The following is a 13,728-nucleotide window of genomic DNA, read 5'->3' as shown; positions in this document are numbered from 1 at the left end:
ATATTGCTTATTATGAATATTAAAATAAAGGAAGTGATTATCATATCCACTACACGCTATAAATACTCGAATATAAATGTTCTAATCTGGAAATGCCGTTACCAATTTTAATATTGAGATAAAATTGGAAACTGTCTATACCCAAATGAGAGGTGATTTTTATTCAAGGGAACAATCCGCTCTATCTTATCCTGCCAAGTTTCATTGAAATTTGTGAGGATCACTCCGGAGTCTCCCCTTGTTATTTAAATTGTTCAATATTGTTAATTTTAAATGAGATATATAAGGGAAACAGTAAGATGGTGGCGATCACCTAAAAAAATTTATTAATATGTTAATTTTAAATTGAATTCTTCTCAAATTTATTGCAGAATCAGGCAATAGGATCATAGCTTTGAAGAAAAACTATTAACACAATTATTAAATGTATTAAATTTTTATTTACCGATACAAGAAAATAAATAGTTTTTATCAGTGCAGCTTATCAGGTCAGAGCAATCATCAACAGGTTGTTTCAAAAAAATTTCAGAAAATAAAAAAAACAGATAATTATGTTTAATTTTTTGTTGTATGAAAATTTTTAAAAATCCGATTACTGCATAAAATACGGTATACATGCATTTAAGTATGCTAACCTTATAATGTCATAATTTCTTATATGAATTACTACTTATCTGGAAATAATTAATTCTTATTACTGAGGCCTCGGTAGTCTAAAGGCTTAGGACGCTCGCACAATGCAAAAGATCCGGCTCCCAGTCGAGGTAATATTTTTCGCAATAAGAATTAATTATTTAGATTTCAATATGTTAATCATTATTAAGATCGTTTCGAAGATGCGAATTGCATTAAATATTTGTTAAATTGCTAGTCAATTTAACTCGTGATAATACTGCAGTAGTTTAGTAGAATTAGCATTTTCAAAGACCGAAAAATCATTTCGGCGCACGTTTCTGGGGATTATATTTAGTATATAAATTCACGCAAGAATCATAAGCATTACGATCTAGTTAGATCTCTATCGTAAGGCTTTGATTTCTATATTATATATTACTCTTTAGAATTCTTGTAAGGTAATCGGCCCGACTGAGCGCCATAACTCCGTTCTCTTCTTATTTAATTAGCAATTATAATGATTATATTTTTTAAATTCAAATTTTCTGTTATTAATTGAGTAAAAGAATGTTATATGTAAATAGTGTACATTATTAGAATAAGGCTATTGATAAACGATAATTGTTTTAAAAAAGAAGCTTATACGCATTTTCTCTTATATATATTTTTATGTACTTATTACATATCCTCTGAAAAGTACAATTTTAAAAATTATGTTACGATTATACATGATTCTGTATTATTTTGCACGACCATACTTAAATGTGAATTTGATGGTTCTTAGCATCATTATAATTTCTGAATTTGTTAACAAGCAATAATTACACCCACTGACTAATCTCGTTTAAACTGTTTTATTTTTGGCACGTGTTACAAGATAAATACGCTCGCGAGAAGGCTCGAAGGGAGAGAACTCGTTACACGTCAAACTTGTTTAATTAACATTCTCGCGGCGATTACTGATGCTCCTACGTGCGTTTCTTCGAGGTACATGCGTGTATCGTGAAGATGGTTCCCTCTCAGTTACCTCCTGCCATTTCACGGGATAGGCTAATCGGTTGCCTTTATTCCACGTGTACAACTCCTAAAACGAAACGGATTACACGAATACGAAACAATAAAATAGTGGAAGATTCTATTTCGGTAAAGCACGTACCTTAGTTTTATGATTATAACTAACTGCTGTGGTTTTGTGATATGGATTCGTAAATGATAAATTTACATCCAGCGTCGTATTTTTGTAGAGATCAAAGGCGAATCTAAGAAATTCGGTCGAGTTACAAATAATAATAATTTTTAAGTCAGAAAGGAGCAAATACAAATATATAGTACAAATATTTCATGAGATTATTCATGGATATATCGCTCCCTTATTTTAAAAGTTCACAATTTAAAAAATTAAATTTCTAAAAAAAAATGAAAAATTATTTCTTTACTCGACATAAATTATTAATTAATCAAATCATCGTAAAAGAATAAAGGATCTTAACATAATCGAATGACATTTTTATCATTTTCGTTTCATGAACTCTTAGAATATCGCCCTTTTTAAAGAGCGGAATTTAAGGATTTAAAATATTTCTAAACTATACTTGAAGTTGTAATATTCTAACAATTTTTTATGAAGTTAAGTTAATTCAGTTTTAATGATTAATAGAATAATATTTAATTGGCTGTCTCATATTATAGTTTAATTTCATATAAACAGTCTTGTTTCTAAAGTCTTAGAATAATATTTACCTAACTCATTCGTGTAATAACTTGAAAATACGTTTTTAAAAATATGTCATTAAAATAAAGGAACGATATTTTGAAAGTAATAAAGGCACAATCCCACACTCTAAATTCTTTGAAGTAGAATCTCACTCTGAAGAGTGAAAATTGAATCAGTCTTGAAAAAGAATGATTCAATTTCCAATCTTGAATGCCCATTTCTACAAATGTGCGATCAACTAATCCTTCATCTTTCTCTCTCTCTCTCTCTCTCTCTCTCTCTCTCTCTCTCTCTCTCTCTCTCTCCCTCTCTAGTTGTAAGAATTAAAAAAAAATGAAGAGCAATTTAAGATTAAAGTTAATCTACATTGATAGAAACAGGCATAATCTCAAGAGTGAGGTTTCACTCTTGAAATTGACTCTAAAAGTTTTACAAAACAACAAATATTGAATATAACTCATAACATAGATGTAAAAAGTGTACATTTACATATGTATATTAGCAGTTATTTACAATTATTATAGCAGTTATCTATATTTGTTGGGATTAAAGTGATATTAAAGATAATAGAAAACATTGAAAATCCAAATATCCAAGAATTTTTATGGGATATGGGATACTGCATACAATTAATTTTAAGAGCAATTCGTCACTTGCGTTACCGTATCTCCATAGTATCATCGGTGACACTGCGTATAGCATAAAGCACGCCTCCTGCAATAAACATCTCTCCAAAGCGACGGTGATCGATACTGATATTCCACGCGTACTGAATGATCATTTTAGTGGGATCCATTTTCACTACCACCGTATTTTTACCACTACAATTAGGGGATAATGGGTAAATGACCCACAAACCTGCAGAAACGCCGTATATTGTATTGTCACGCTACAATGGTTCCGTTTTATGTGGAAATAAATATTTTCAATCATTCAATTATTCAATTTTATGTGTAGAGCTTGAATATTTGTCTGTCCTGCAGATTTTACCGTTTTCATCTACGTTGAAATCCGTGTAGGTAAAATTGCGCGTGTAAAGGTAGTTTTGGCCATCGATCTCTAAACATGGAAGCTGCATCTCGCATTCGGGAGAGAGCTGCTTGCACCTTTGATGATCCGAGGACGCGTAGAGATCGTATCGAAGGACCGTCGGTCGATTAATGGGATTGTAGAAAAACGATTTATCGTAAACTACATGTCCGTTACCCTAAAAGAACATGTCGAAACCGCAAGCTCAATTCTCGCTCCAGGCATTTTCCATGTTTAGACGTTAAAATTTTCTAAAGAAAATATGTACATGCCCTTATTTTATTGTGATTTTATAGCTATTTTTAAAACTCTGGGAATTGTGTAACTACACGATTTTGCCGAATACGTATTTAAAATTGTATTTAATTAGATACAATCTGATCTGAAAATAATTTCGTTGGATCATCAAAATAATTATCTAGAACTCTCAAGCATGATAAGTAATGCTGTAGAAAGTTTTATATTCTAGCAATCAACTTGAGTACTATTTGATTATTTTAATGGTCCAACAAAATTATTTTCAAATTAGTATCTAGCTAATTTTTTAGATTCTTCAGCAAAATTTTTTCCGTGCATAAAAGAATGATTTATTAAAATATCTAAAAGAAATCCCGCATTGATTATAGGAAATTGGATTCCAGTGGAATGACTTTATTTCCATGTACACGAAAGAAAATGTAAAGTTTAAAAAAGCTATAGGTTTTCTTCTGAAAAAGGTTCCAATTTGTATAAAAAGTTCGAGAAATTTTCTGAAAAGTTCTAAAATTAATCAGAAATTAAAAAAACATCGGAAATTTACGTAAACGTTTCAATACTGAAAAAATTTATAAATAATTTTGATCAGAAAGATCCTTTATATAGATACAGATCTGAACTTTGGATCATCAAAGTAATATAGGACTCTCGAGCACGATGAGTAATACAAAAGTTTCAACATTCTAGTAACTTAATTATTTTAATAATTTAAAATTATTTTCAAATCAAAATCTAGCTAAATTTTTAAATTCTTCATCAAAATCGTTCTTTCCATGTATAATCAAAGACAACTCGTTGTCTGTTATTCTTAAGTTGCCAACCTGAAAAGGATGGGGTAATTTTATCTCATTAAGCGCCGTATTGTTCTTGAAGTCTTCCTTTGATTTGTATTCATAGATGTAGGATGTATCGTTGTGGCGAGTAACCCAAAGTCTGTCGGGCATGATATCGTTGGACGCGTCATGCATCCAACTTCCGTAGTGATCGTCCATGTTTCCTTTCAGCACAGGTTTTCCTATAGCCTCTATAAAACCTTCTGCGAATTTACCAACATCGCTTATTAACTTTTACGTCCTTAAGTCGGGAGAGTTCACGTGGAAAGAGATCGTTTTTTAGTCCGCGATATTACGGGCACTCGTGTTTGACGAGAGTGCCGTCAGTTCGTTAATTACGTAAACTTCCGCGATATTACGACCCTTTAGTCATTAATTCACGGAGGGAGGAGAAGTTCTTCGCTGTGTACTTGACCCGCCATATGTACACGCTCGTACGAAGGTAGATAAATTAAAAGTTAAATCAAAAATAAATTTCAATCAGTCATGTAAAATTCATAAAATAAATATCTTAAATATTAAATATTTTTTTCCAGCGCAGCTATTCAGGTCATCAAGTCAAAACAAGTGAAATAGAGATTGCTTTTTACGTATAGAAAATATAATGTTAAAGTATCTGAAAATTTATCTAAATATAGATCTAAAAACAACTGCTCAAGCTGTTTGCTGAAATATCAAAATTTTTTTGCAGCACTAATCATCATGCTTGAATTTTCTACATAATTATTTTCATGGTTCAATAAATTTATTTTTAAATCTGTATCTAGCTAAATTTTTTAGATACTTCAGCAAAATTGTTCGTGAAAAAGTTACCCATTAATATAATAACTAAAAATAACATTACTTATCAAATTTTCAGATTAATTATAAGGACATTTAAGCGAAAGAAAAATAGTATTTATTCTTATTTTCACTGGTCTAAATCAAACATATAATTGCATTTGTTTTGGCGCCCATGCTTAAACTTCATTTCATCTTTGTTGTTAATCAAATATTGAGTAAAGACATTCTTACAAGCGCTGTGAGCGCCAATGTGAACGCAGCCATAGCATATTATATTATCTAAATAAAGCAAAGAGATAAATACACTCATCAGATGATTAAAACATATATAAAATTTTTTAAACTGCAACAAAAAACAAAAACGTGTGTTCTTTAAATCTACGAAAAATATATGTAATCTGTACGACAGTTATATTGCCTTTTAGTTCCATTTAATTTAAAAGAGATAAACTTAATATCGACTAATATCCAGTTAATGACAGTGAGTAAATAGCAATCGTTTTCGGATGAGATAAAAATATAAAAAGAACGTTTATGGTTTACAAATCTCATGTTCATTCAGGAAAAAAAAAGTGACAAAGAGTGACTTAAATGACTGGATGGCAGCGCTTCATTCCGAGAACAAGTTTTTTTTCCTAATTTCTATTTATTTCATGAGGATAAAAATATGTAAAATGTATTAATAAATTTGTAAAGAATTGTCGAGAAGATACCCTTTTCGTTTTATATTATTAATTTCTTATTTTGTTTTTGTTTACTGTATCGATTAACAAGAATTCTCGACAAATATCATCCGTTTTGTTAAATATATACATATATAATGCATATATATTATACTAAACCTATGTTATATTGGGAAATGTAAATGTAATACATTACGTTACGTATGCGTTTACACCGAAGCTTTGCACCTCTAGAATTAATTGATCTACCTTGTGCAAGAACGCCGTTGGAATACATTAGTTAGAATTGATTAAACGTACCAGTTGACCGCGGCGGCGGTCGCGTAATATTAATATCGCTCAACGGTTGAACATGCAGATGGTCTATTATATCTGTGTATGTGCACTTTGGGCACGTTGTGCAGGTTTCTTGCGTAGGGATGCACAATTCTTGCTCCTGATCGACGCTCATGGGCATAGGATGACCATATGTTACGTGCTCCTCCTTTCCTGATTTGTATTTCTCGACGTCTTTTATGTCGTCTAGCATTATTTATTAGCATCAATTAGAAAATTCGATTAGCAGAATTATTTTCTAGAGGCGTTAGGATCAATCTTAAAAAAATTATATATGCTGAAAAAAATAAAGAGGCCGATTCTGTAACTCTTAACTACAGTCGTTGATGTCATTGGACAGCTTTTTTACTCTACATAATATCTGCGCAACGATTGTCGTTAAGTGTTACAGAATTAGCCCCTAAATTTCCAATCTCAAGAAAATCTTCAAATTATACAATAGATATAGAATGTGCTTTTCAGAATTTGTAACATTTTGTTAATATGTTTATTTGTATATTATTGTATTTATTAATATTTTGCATCTATCTTCTTATTTCATTTGAATGTTGAATTAGAAATGCGAGTAATAGTATATTATATTTTTGCCTGGAAACATTATGCTATAAGATAATGTAGAATAACAGTGCACATCCGCAATCCCACAAATTCGGAGGCTTCCTTCTATATCCTTCATGTTATAATTAATTAGTAATTCCGTAATGGCTCTTTAGAATTCTATTATTAATGCAAGGAGAAATATGAGGTAATACAAGGTAAAAGACAAACCGTCGACTATAAAGGATCCCTTGACGGTGTCAAAATCGTTTTTTGCCACGCAGTGGTAAGTCCCATGATCCGACGTAGTCACCCTCGCGATTCTCAGCTTCATCTTCAGCTTTTCAGAATAGTTTCACGTATTGTAAGACACCTCATTTGTTGCTAACGTATAGCAGATGAGCAGGAACGATTTATTATCGATATTTATACGATAAGATGTGCAAATTACTTATTAAAATAAAAAAGAAGGCTCTAAGAAAATCCCGTAAAAAGCGACATAACGTGCGCGAATTTAGCGAAAGTCCACGAATACGAGTTCGACGGGTTACCTTGTAATTATCACGCCTGTCGTAAACCTCCGTTCTGTATTTATCCGACATTTTCAGGCGGCGACCATCACTGCGTTCCCAGTATACCACCGGCTCGGGAAAGCCTTCCACCTCGCATTCCAATGTCGCTGGATTTTGGTTTCGTACAAGTACCACTTGGTTGCGTATACGAATGAATGGCGCAACTGGAACGCGATCGATTATCAATTTTACCCACATCTGTGCCTATTGATTCGTGCAAAAATGGTTTTCTTTACGAGTTATTCTAATAATACTAAAACTCAGAAAATATTTATGCGTGTTATCTCGCTATCGCATGCAAAATTTTTTAAAACTTTTGAAGACATTACTATCGCGCATTTTTCGCATTTACAGTGAAATATATACATGTATTAAAAGTAAAAAGTAGAATAAAGAAATTTTATATGCAGCGTTTTAAAATATAGAATAAAGTAATAATTAATAAGGATCTAAAGTTTTCCATAAAAATTTGTTTAAAATGTACAAAACATATATTTATTTGTTATTCTTTTATATTACATATTATATATTAGTTGTTGGAATTAATTCGTAGCGTTTTTAATGAAAGAATGTTATTTATTTCACATGAGCATTAAAAAATACATTAATGAAAGTACTTCCCATCACTTGTATATTATTATTTTATAGCATATTTATATATATTATTCTTTTTAATTTATTATGTATGAAATTTTATCGTTAATATTATTTTATTAATTTATTATATAAACTTTAATTTTTATTTTACGATTTCATATTTCAAAACAATATATTATTAAATATCAAAAAATATGTACATATATTCCTTTTAATTAAGATTAAAACATGCTTACATTTGACTTGAAGCTTGAACCTCTTAAATCGTGCCGGAGGTATTCCGTTATCAGCATTGCACACATAGTCGCCCATATGTTCCCGGTTCACCAGACTGATATTGAACGTATGGCCCGTAACTGAGCTCACTAGAGTCGCAAGATTTATGGGAAGGTTTGTTAATTCCGCTCCATCTGTTCATTACTTAAGATTGAATTAAAGAATCCGTTTATACCATGCCAAGGGCCCATCGGTATCATGGAACCGTCTATTTTCGTCCATTGTATAACAGGCTGAGGTTTCCCACTCGCGGCACATCTCAGCCGTATTTTGCTGCCTTCTTGCACGGAAATCACACCACTTGAATTTAACGACGATGTAATCTCTGTAAAACGTCAATTTTCAAAGATTGTGAAATCTTCGGTAAAAAATGCAGATAGGAGATACGCAATTACGACAGTCAATATGATGGAGAGTTATTAAATTTGCCTTGCGATAATATAAAACATATATGATATAATGTATAAACAATATAAAATATAATAACATAATAATTATAAAAAAGAATGTGTAAACAAATGCATTTGTTTATACATTAATTTTGTGTTTCTAATTCAATACCTTATTAAAAAGGAAAAAAACAACGATTTTGCTAAAATAGTGAAGACAGTAATTCTTACCTACGATGGATGGCGGTATTAATATGTCATTCTCGTTGTAATCGTTCATGTTTATTTTATATGCCTGTATGCCTGATTTGCCATCCTTTCCAGGTGCTCCTGGATGACCAGGTGGACCTATATCTCCTAAAGCATAAACAAATTGATTAGTGAAATATTTATAAAATGAAAATGGTGATAATAATCTAGTGACGTTATCTACCGCGAGATCCTGGTGGTCCTTGAGGTCCCATTTGCCCTGGTCTTCCTATATGAATACAAATTGTTTAATCAATCTTTCATTTATGAGATATTATAAAAAATATTTGTATTCTGCTAATATTTATAATATTACATAATTTACAATTTAATTAAAGAGTAAAAATTTTAACATAAAGACAATGTATCTCTTATAAATTTAAGTTAGTAAATTAAATCTACAATTTAGAGGAACGTAGAAAAAAATTTAATTCAACAAATTAAAAAGTTGAATTAAATTAAATTAAATTGTTTCTCTCTTCTCTCTCTCTCTCTCTCTCTCACGCAAGAATTAATATACATTTTTTAAATTAAAATGTATTATAATAAAAAGTAAAAAAATTCGATTTGTAATTGTTAAATATTGATATGCATTGTAGAAGGGATAATTTTAATGTAAAATTGTTAGTTTAGTATTCGTACACGGAAAAAAAGGGTTTCCTACATAATTATTTTAATGACCCATATATGTAAAATTAGCCATACAGTACAGAATTTTTATGCAACTTTGTGCTGTAGGGATATGAATTCAGATCTATATATACCTAAATTTTTAGTACTTCAGCAAAGTGCATTTTCTCGCACCAAAATTTCGATTGCAACTTACATTATCAAGTAATTATATATTTACACGAACCGTCTGTTCCGTTTCTTCCAGGCGATCCAGGCAATCCGTTTGCGCCTGGCTTACCGTTGCTCCCGGGTACACCGTCCAAACCACTTCTACCGGGAATGCCGTCCAAACCAGGCTCACCTGGCACCCCATCTCTCCCGTCGAAGCCTGGCGGACCGATATCACCCTTAAGTCCTCTGGCACCAGGATGACCGGGCTGTCCTGGCGGTCCTCTCAGACCTTCCATCCCTGGGACACCCGGCAAACCTTGTTCGCCAGGAGGACCTGGATTTCCGGGTGCGCCGGGGAGACCCGGTGGACAATATTTTGCTGATGAACGGCAAAAATTCTCGATCGCGTCGAACTGAAAGACAGACAAATAGATACATTATAGAATGCTCGATTTTATGGCATGAGTATAAAATTAAAAAATAAAATCTTCTTATGTGTTATATTAAAATTTTTTATACTGTAGTTATTTCTGTTGTAGTGAAATATTTTCGTGGCCTGATTCTACAAGCGTCTTAAAGTTTTTGGAATTTTCAACTATTTTCTTTTTCATGTAACAATACATTTGAAATATTTAAATTAAAAACAAATTATCTTTATAAATATATCTTTATTTAAAATATAAAGTATGATCTTATATATTACATACATAAGCGATATTTAATTTTTTAATCGAATTTTATTCTTATACTGAAATTGATATAATAATGACAAGAATACGTTTGCACAAATGTTACCGTTATTTTAGTAGTATTATTTTACCTGGTAAAAAATTTTTCATGCATGAATATGTATAAATGTGTATAAACATACATAAACACGCATGAATATTCATAAACATGTATAATTATATATGAAATGTGTCCATACATGTTCATACATTCTTCTTTCTTTTGTAAAATTACTTTTTAGTGGAACAGAAATAATAATAGTAATGTGAAAACATAAAAAATAATTAAAGGGATAATTTTCACATTTGTTTTTTTCACAAAAACAAATGTGAAAATTTGTTTGTTTTAGAAAAAAACAAATTTGGAAAAATGTAAAAAAATTGCTCATACACAATAATGCATAATTTTATATAATTGTACATAAATAATTTTTTTACATTTTTTTCAAACTTGATTTTTTTCTAAAACATAGTGCAAAAATTACCTTTTTAATTATTTTGAATGTTTCCACATTACTATTATTATTTCTATTACACTAAAAAGTAATTTCACAAAAGAAAAAAAGATGTATGAACATGTATGGACATATTTCATATATAATTATACATGTTTATGAATATTTATGCGTGTTTATGTATGTTTATACATATTTATACATATGTATTTATGCATGAACAATTTTTTACCGGATAGTATTGTTATTTTAGCATCATTATTTTAATGCAGAAAATAGGTGTAACGGATATTTAGGAGCTATCTCTAAGTATCTTCTACACACGTAATGTTCTATATAGATGACGGAACTCGTCGAGGAACATCACGACAACTCGGCAAGTTTGAGGAGAGTATTCACGAGGATGTGTATCGCGAAACAGTAACTAGTTCTAACAATCACACAGAACTGACTTGTATTCGTGTGTCGGCGTTCAACCAGACCCAATCCTGACCTCCGGCTATCGTTGGCGAGGACGCGGAGCCGGATACCATCGGGGAGGCGGTTACCTTCTTTGTACCTTGTATCTCCTTGTCATCTCGGATCTGTAACCGAGCGGCCCGAGCAATCCCGCGATATTAAGGAAGAGAGATCTGAGATATCCTCGAGGAATTAAATTGGCAAGTCAAAGCCCCCGCAGTTAGGAGATCTCGGAAAATTAAACGCTGGGGAATTAAGACACGAAATCTCTCTTTTCCACTAAAATTTTTTAGAATAATTTCCTCTTTTCGTATATTTTTCCTTATTTCGTGTAATTAGTGCAACTGCGTAAAGTTTTAATTCAGGTACTTTGTACGCTTTCTGTTTTTCGTTGCCCTTAAAAACATTTAAGATAGTTGTTAACTGGAAGGTAGTTATTAACTACTTATTTTAAGAATTAAAAATACTAAATATTATTCAGTACTTTCAATATTTAAAATAAGTAGTCTATCACTAGCTTTCAGTATTAAATTAGAGTAATAAATTCCCGGGAAAAAATGTTTCATATATAACTATATAAAATTATATAAAAAATTAACATATTTTATATAATACAATTATATATAATTATATATTAATAAAATATGTTCATATATATAATATTTTTTCTCGGGTTAGATTTCTGTGAGAGCTAATATAAGGAAATTTCAAACTTCCGAAGTCGTTTCTCTCTCTTCATTAAAAAAATTTTTGCTTCACACAGAATTGAATTTCTGTAGATTTTTGAGAATGTTCTCTCTAACTGTGTATTTTACATACCCGACTGGCTATATCCGAAACGGCATTGTCTTCGGAGGTCGGCAACGCGCTGCTGCGTCTTCGCCGTGGAACAGCCACAGCCTCCGGCGGATACAGGCTTTTTACTCGATGAAGATCACTCTCCACGTTCGTGATATACTTATACAGATAGACGGACGTGAAAAACTGAATGATAAATTGTAGCAAAACGAGAACGAGCAACACGCGCGGCTGGAGAATCCAGCGTTGCACTAGTAATGCACTCTTGCTGTTCATGCTGACGTAGTTTTAACTCCTGTGAAAAGTGATGTTTGAAAAAGCCTCCTGTGCATCGAGGAAAATTATCGCTAATTTATTTTAAAAAATTAACGAAAAATACCAAATGAAATCCTCATAAAGAAAAATGTTCTGAGAGAGAGAGAGAGAGAGAGAGAGAGAGATATTAAATCAACAGGACCTAACAAAAATAGCACTTTGGTGAGATCAAAATTTCTAGTTATCACCAGAAATTTTGGTTTGTTCTCACTAAAACATCATTCTTGAGCCCTTTTGTTAGTTTTTTTAACTAGAAGTTTTTTCAGTCTAAATCACTAAATGATTAAGACGAGCAAAAAAGTCTTCAAAAATCATTTTAATTAAATTATTCAATCGCTTTCGCCGAATTGTTATTGTTAGCTAATAACGCAATCGTGTGTTATACAAACGTGCGAATGATAACACGACGTGTATAGCGCGAAGACGCGACGCGCGGCAGAACGCAACTATTTCAATTGAATATCTCTGGCACGCCGCAAGAGAGAGATCGGGGGAGAGAAGCATATAGATCTGTGCCGTCTGATTGGTTACTATCAAGCGGAATTGACTGTGCATTAAACTTCTGCAACATCCGCGCGTTTCACACTTCCGTTTCCTACGTTCTCCTCGCCGCTCTCCCGTTCGCCGTAATGTTCATCTTAACGCTAACTTTCAATTGTACAAACTTTTCCAAACGACGACCATATTTTTGTGGCACTCGTCACTGAAAAAAAAAAAAATACTTACAGCTTATTTTAATATTAATTTTATATTTCACACACGATATTCCTTTATTTCCTTGACGCGCGCGAGTGGAACGCTCGCGAGGTGCGTTAACGAGAACGCAGTTTACACGGCGGTTTGCGGTGTTCGTCCGTGTGGTCCTAATGTAAACTAATATATAAACTGTGAACCGGTGCCGTCGTCGGCTCGGCATCCGACGAGACGCATGCGTGAGCATTTCTCTGTGTATTATACCACGGCCAATTGTCATACATTGCACGTGTGAGACGTGCGTTGCGTCGTAGTGTGCGCCGACGAGCCGGGACAACCGCAACGTTCGTGAATGCTCCGTTTTGTTCAACGGCCACAGGCACACCCGAGCGCGTGTCAATGGGATGCGTTCCAGTCTTAATTAAAAAAAAGGGAAGAGAAAAAAATCGATTTCACGCTGCAGTCGCTGTAACAGTCTCTTTCGCGTAACTGCTCGTTACAAACCGCCCGGCGGCGAATTACCACTCGACGGTAGTTAAATTGGAACTTCACGCCTGGTGGAGATGTATAGATTTCCAATGAATCGTATAATTATTATTCCATATGCATCTATAATTGTAACTCAACGA

The 13,728-nt window shown here is 32.4% G+C and overlaps 2 protein-coding genes across 6 annotated transcripts in view; one reads left to right on the top strand and one right to left on the bottom strand.

The window, feature by feature from the left end:
- The window catches only part of PMCA (plasma membrane calcium-transporting ATPase 3), a 192,607-nt gene that overhangs the window by 63,003 nt on the left and 115,876 nt on the right, over positions 1-13,728 (top strand). The window lies entirely within an intron of this gene.
- On the bottom strand, positions 1,454-13,640 carry LOC105150086 (uncharacterized). 5 transcript variants are annotated; one of them, XM_011062938.2, is made up of 16 exons: positions 12,796-13,640; positions 12,113-12,386; positions 11,287-11,418; positions 9,725-10,064; positions 9,053-9,097; positions 8,851-8,976; positions 8,406-8,555; positions 8,191-8,319; positions 7,337-7,521; positions 7,017-7,125; positions 6,213-6,434; positions 4,435-4,649; positions 3,320-3,536; positions 2,992-3,187; positions 1,772-1,874; positions 1,454-1,699 (listed from the first exon to the last, which is right to left on the bottom strand). In XM_011062938.2, the coding sequence occupies exons 2-16, from the start codon at positions 12,365-12,367 to the stop codon at positions 1,550-1,552; spliced, it is 2,574 nt and encodes an 857-aa protein (XP_011061240.1). In that variant the 5' UTR covers positions 12,368-12,386; positions 12,796-13,640; the 3' UTR covers positions 1,454-1,549. The 5 variants fall into 5 exon arrangements, with proteins under 5 accessions (XP_011061240.1, XP_087270567.1, XP_011061239.1 ...); XM_087414441.1 differs by having other exon boundaries at positions 12,113-12,415; positions 13,133-13,640; XM_011062937.2 differs by having other exon boundaries at positions 13,133-13,640.

This window comes from Acromyrmex echinatior, chromosome 16 (genome assembly GCF_024713525.1).
Source record: "Acromyrmex echinatior isolate Ae372 chromosome 16, ASM2471352v2, whole genome shotgun sequence".
Taxonomy (NCBI): Eukaryota; Metazoa; Arthropoda; class Insecta; order Hymenoptera; family Formicidae; genus Acromyrmex; species Acromyrmex echinatior.
The sequence above is the reverse complement of the archived record's forward strand: the minus strand, read 5'-3'. Positions and strand labels throughout refer to the sequence as shown.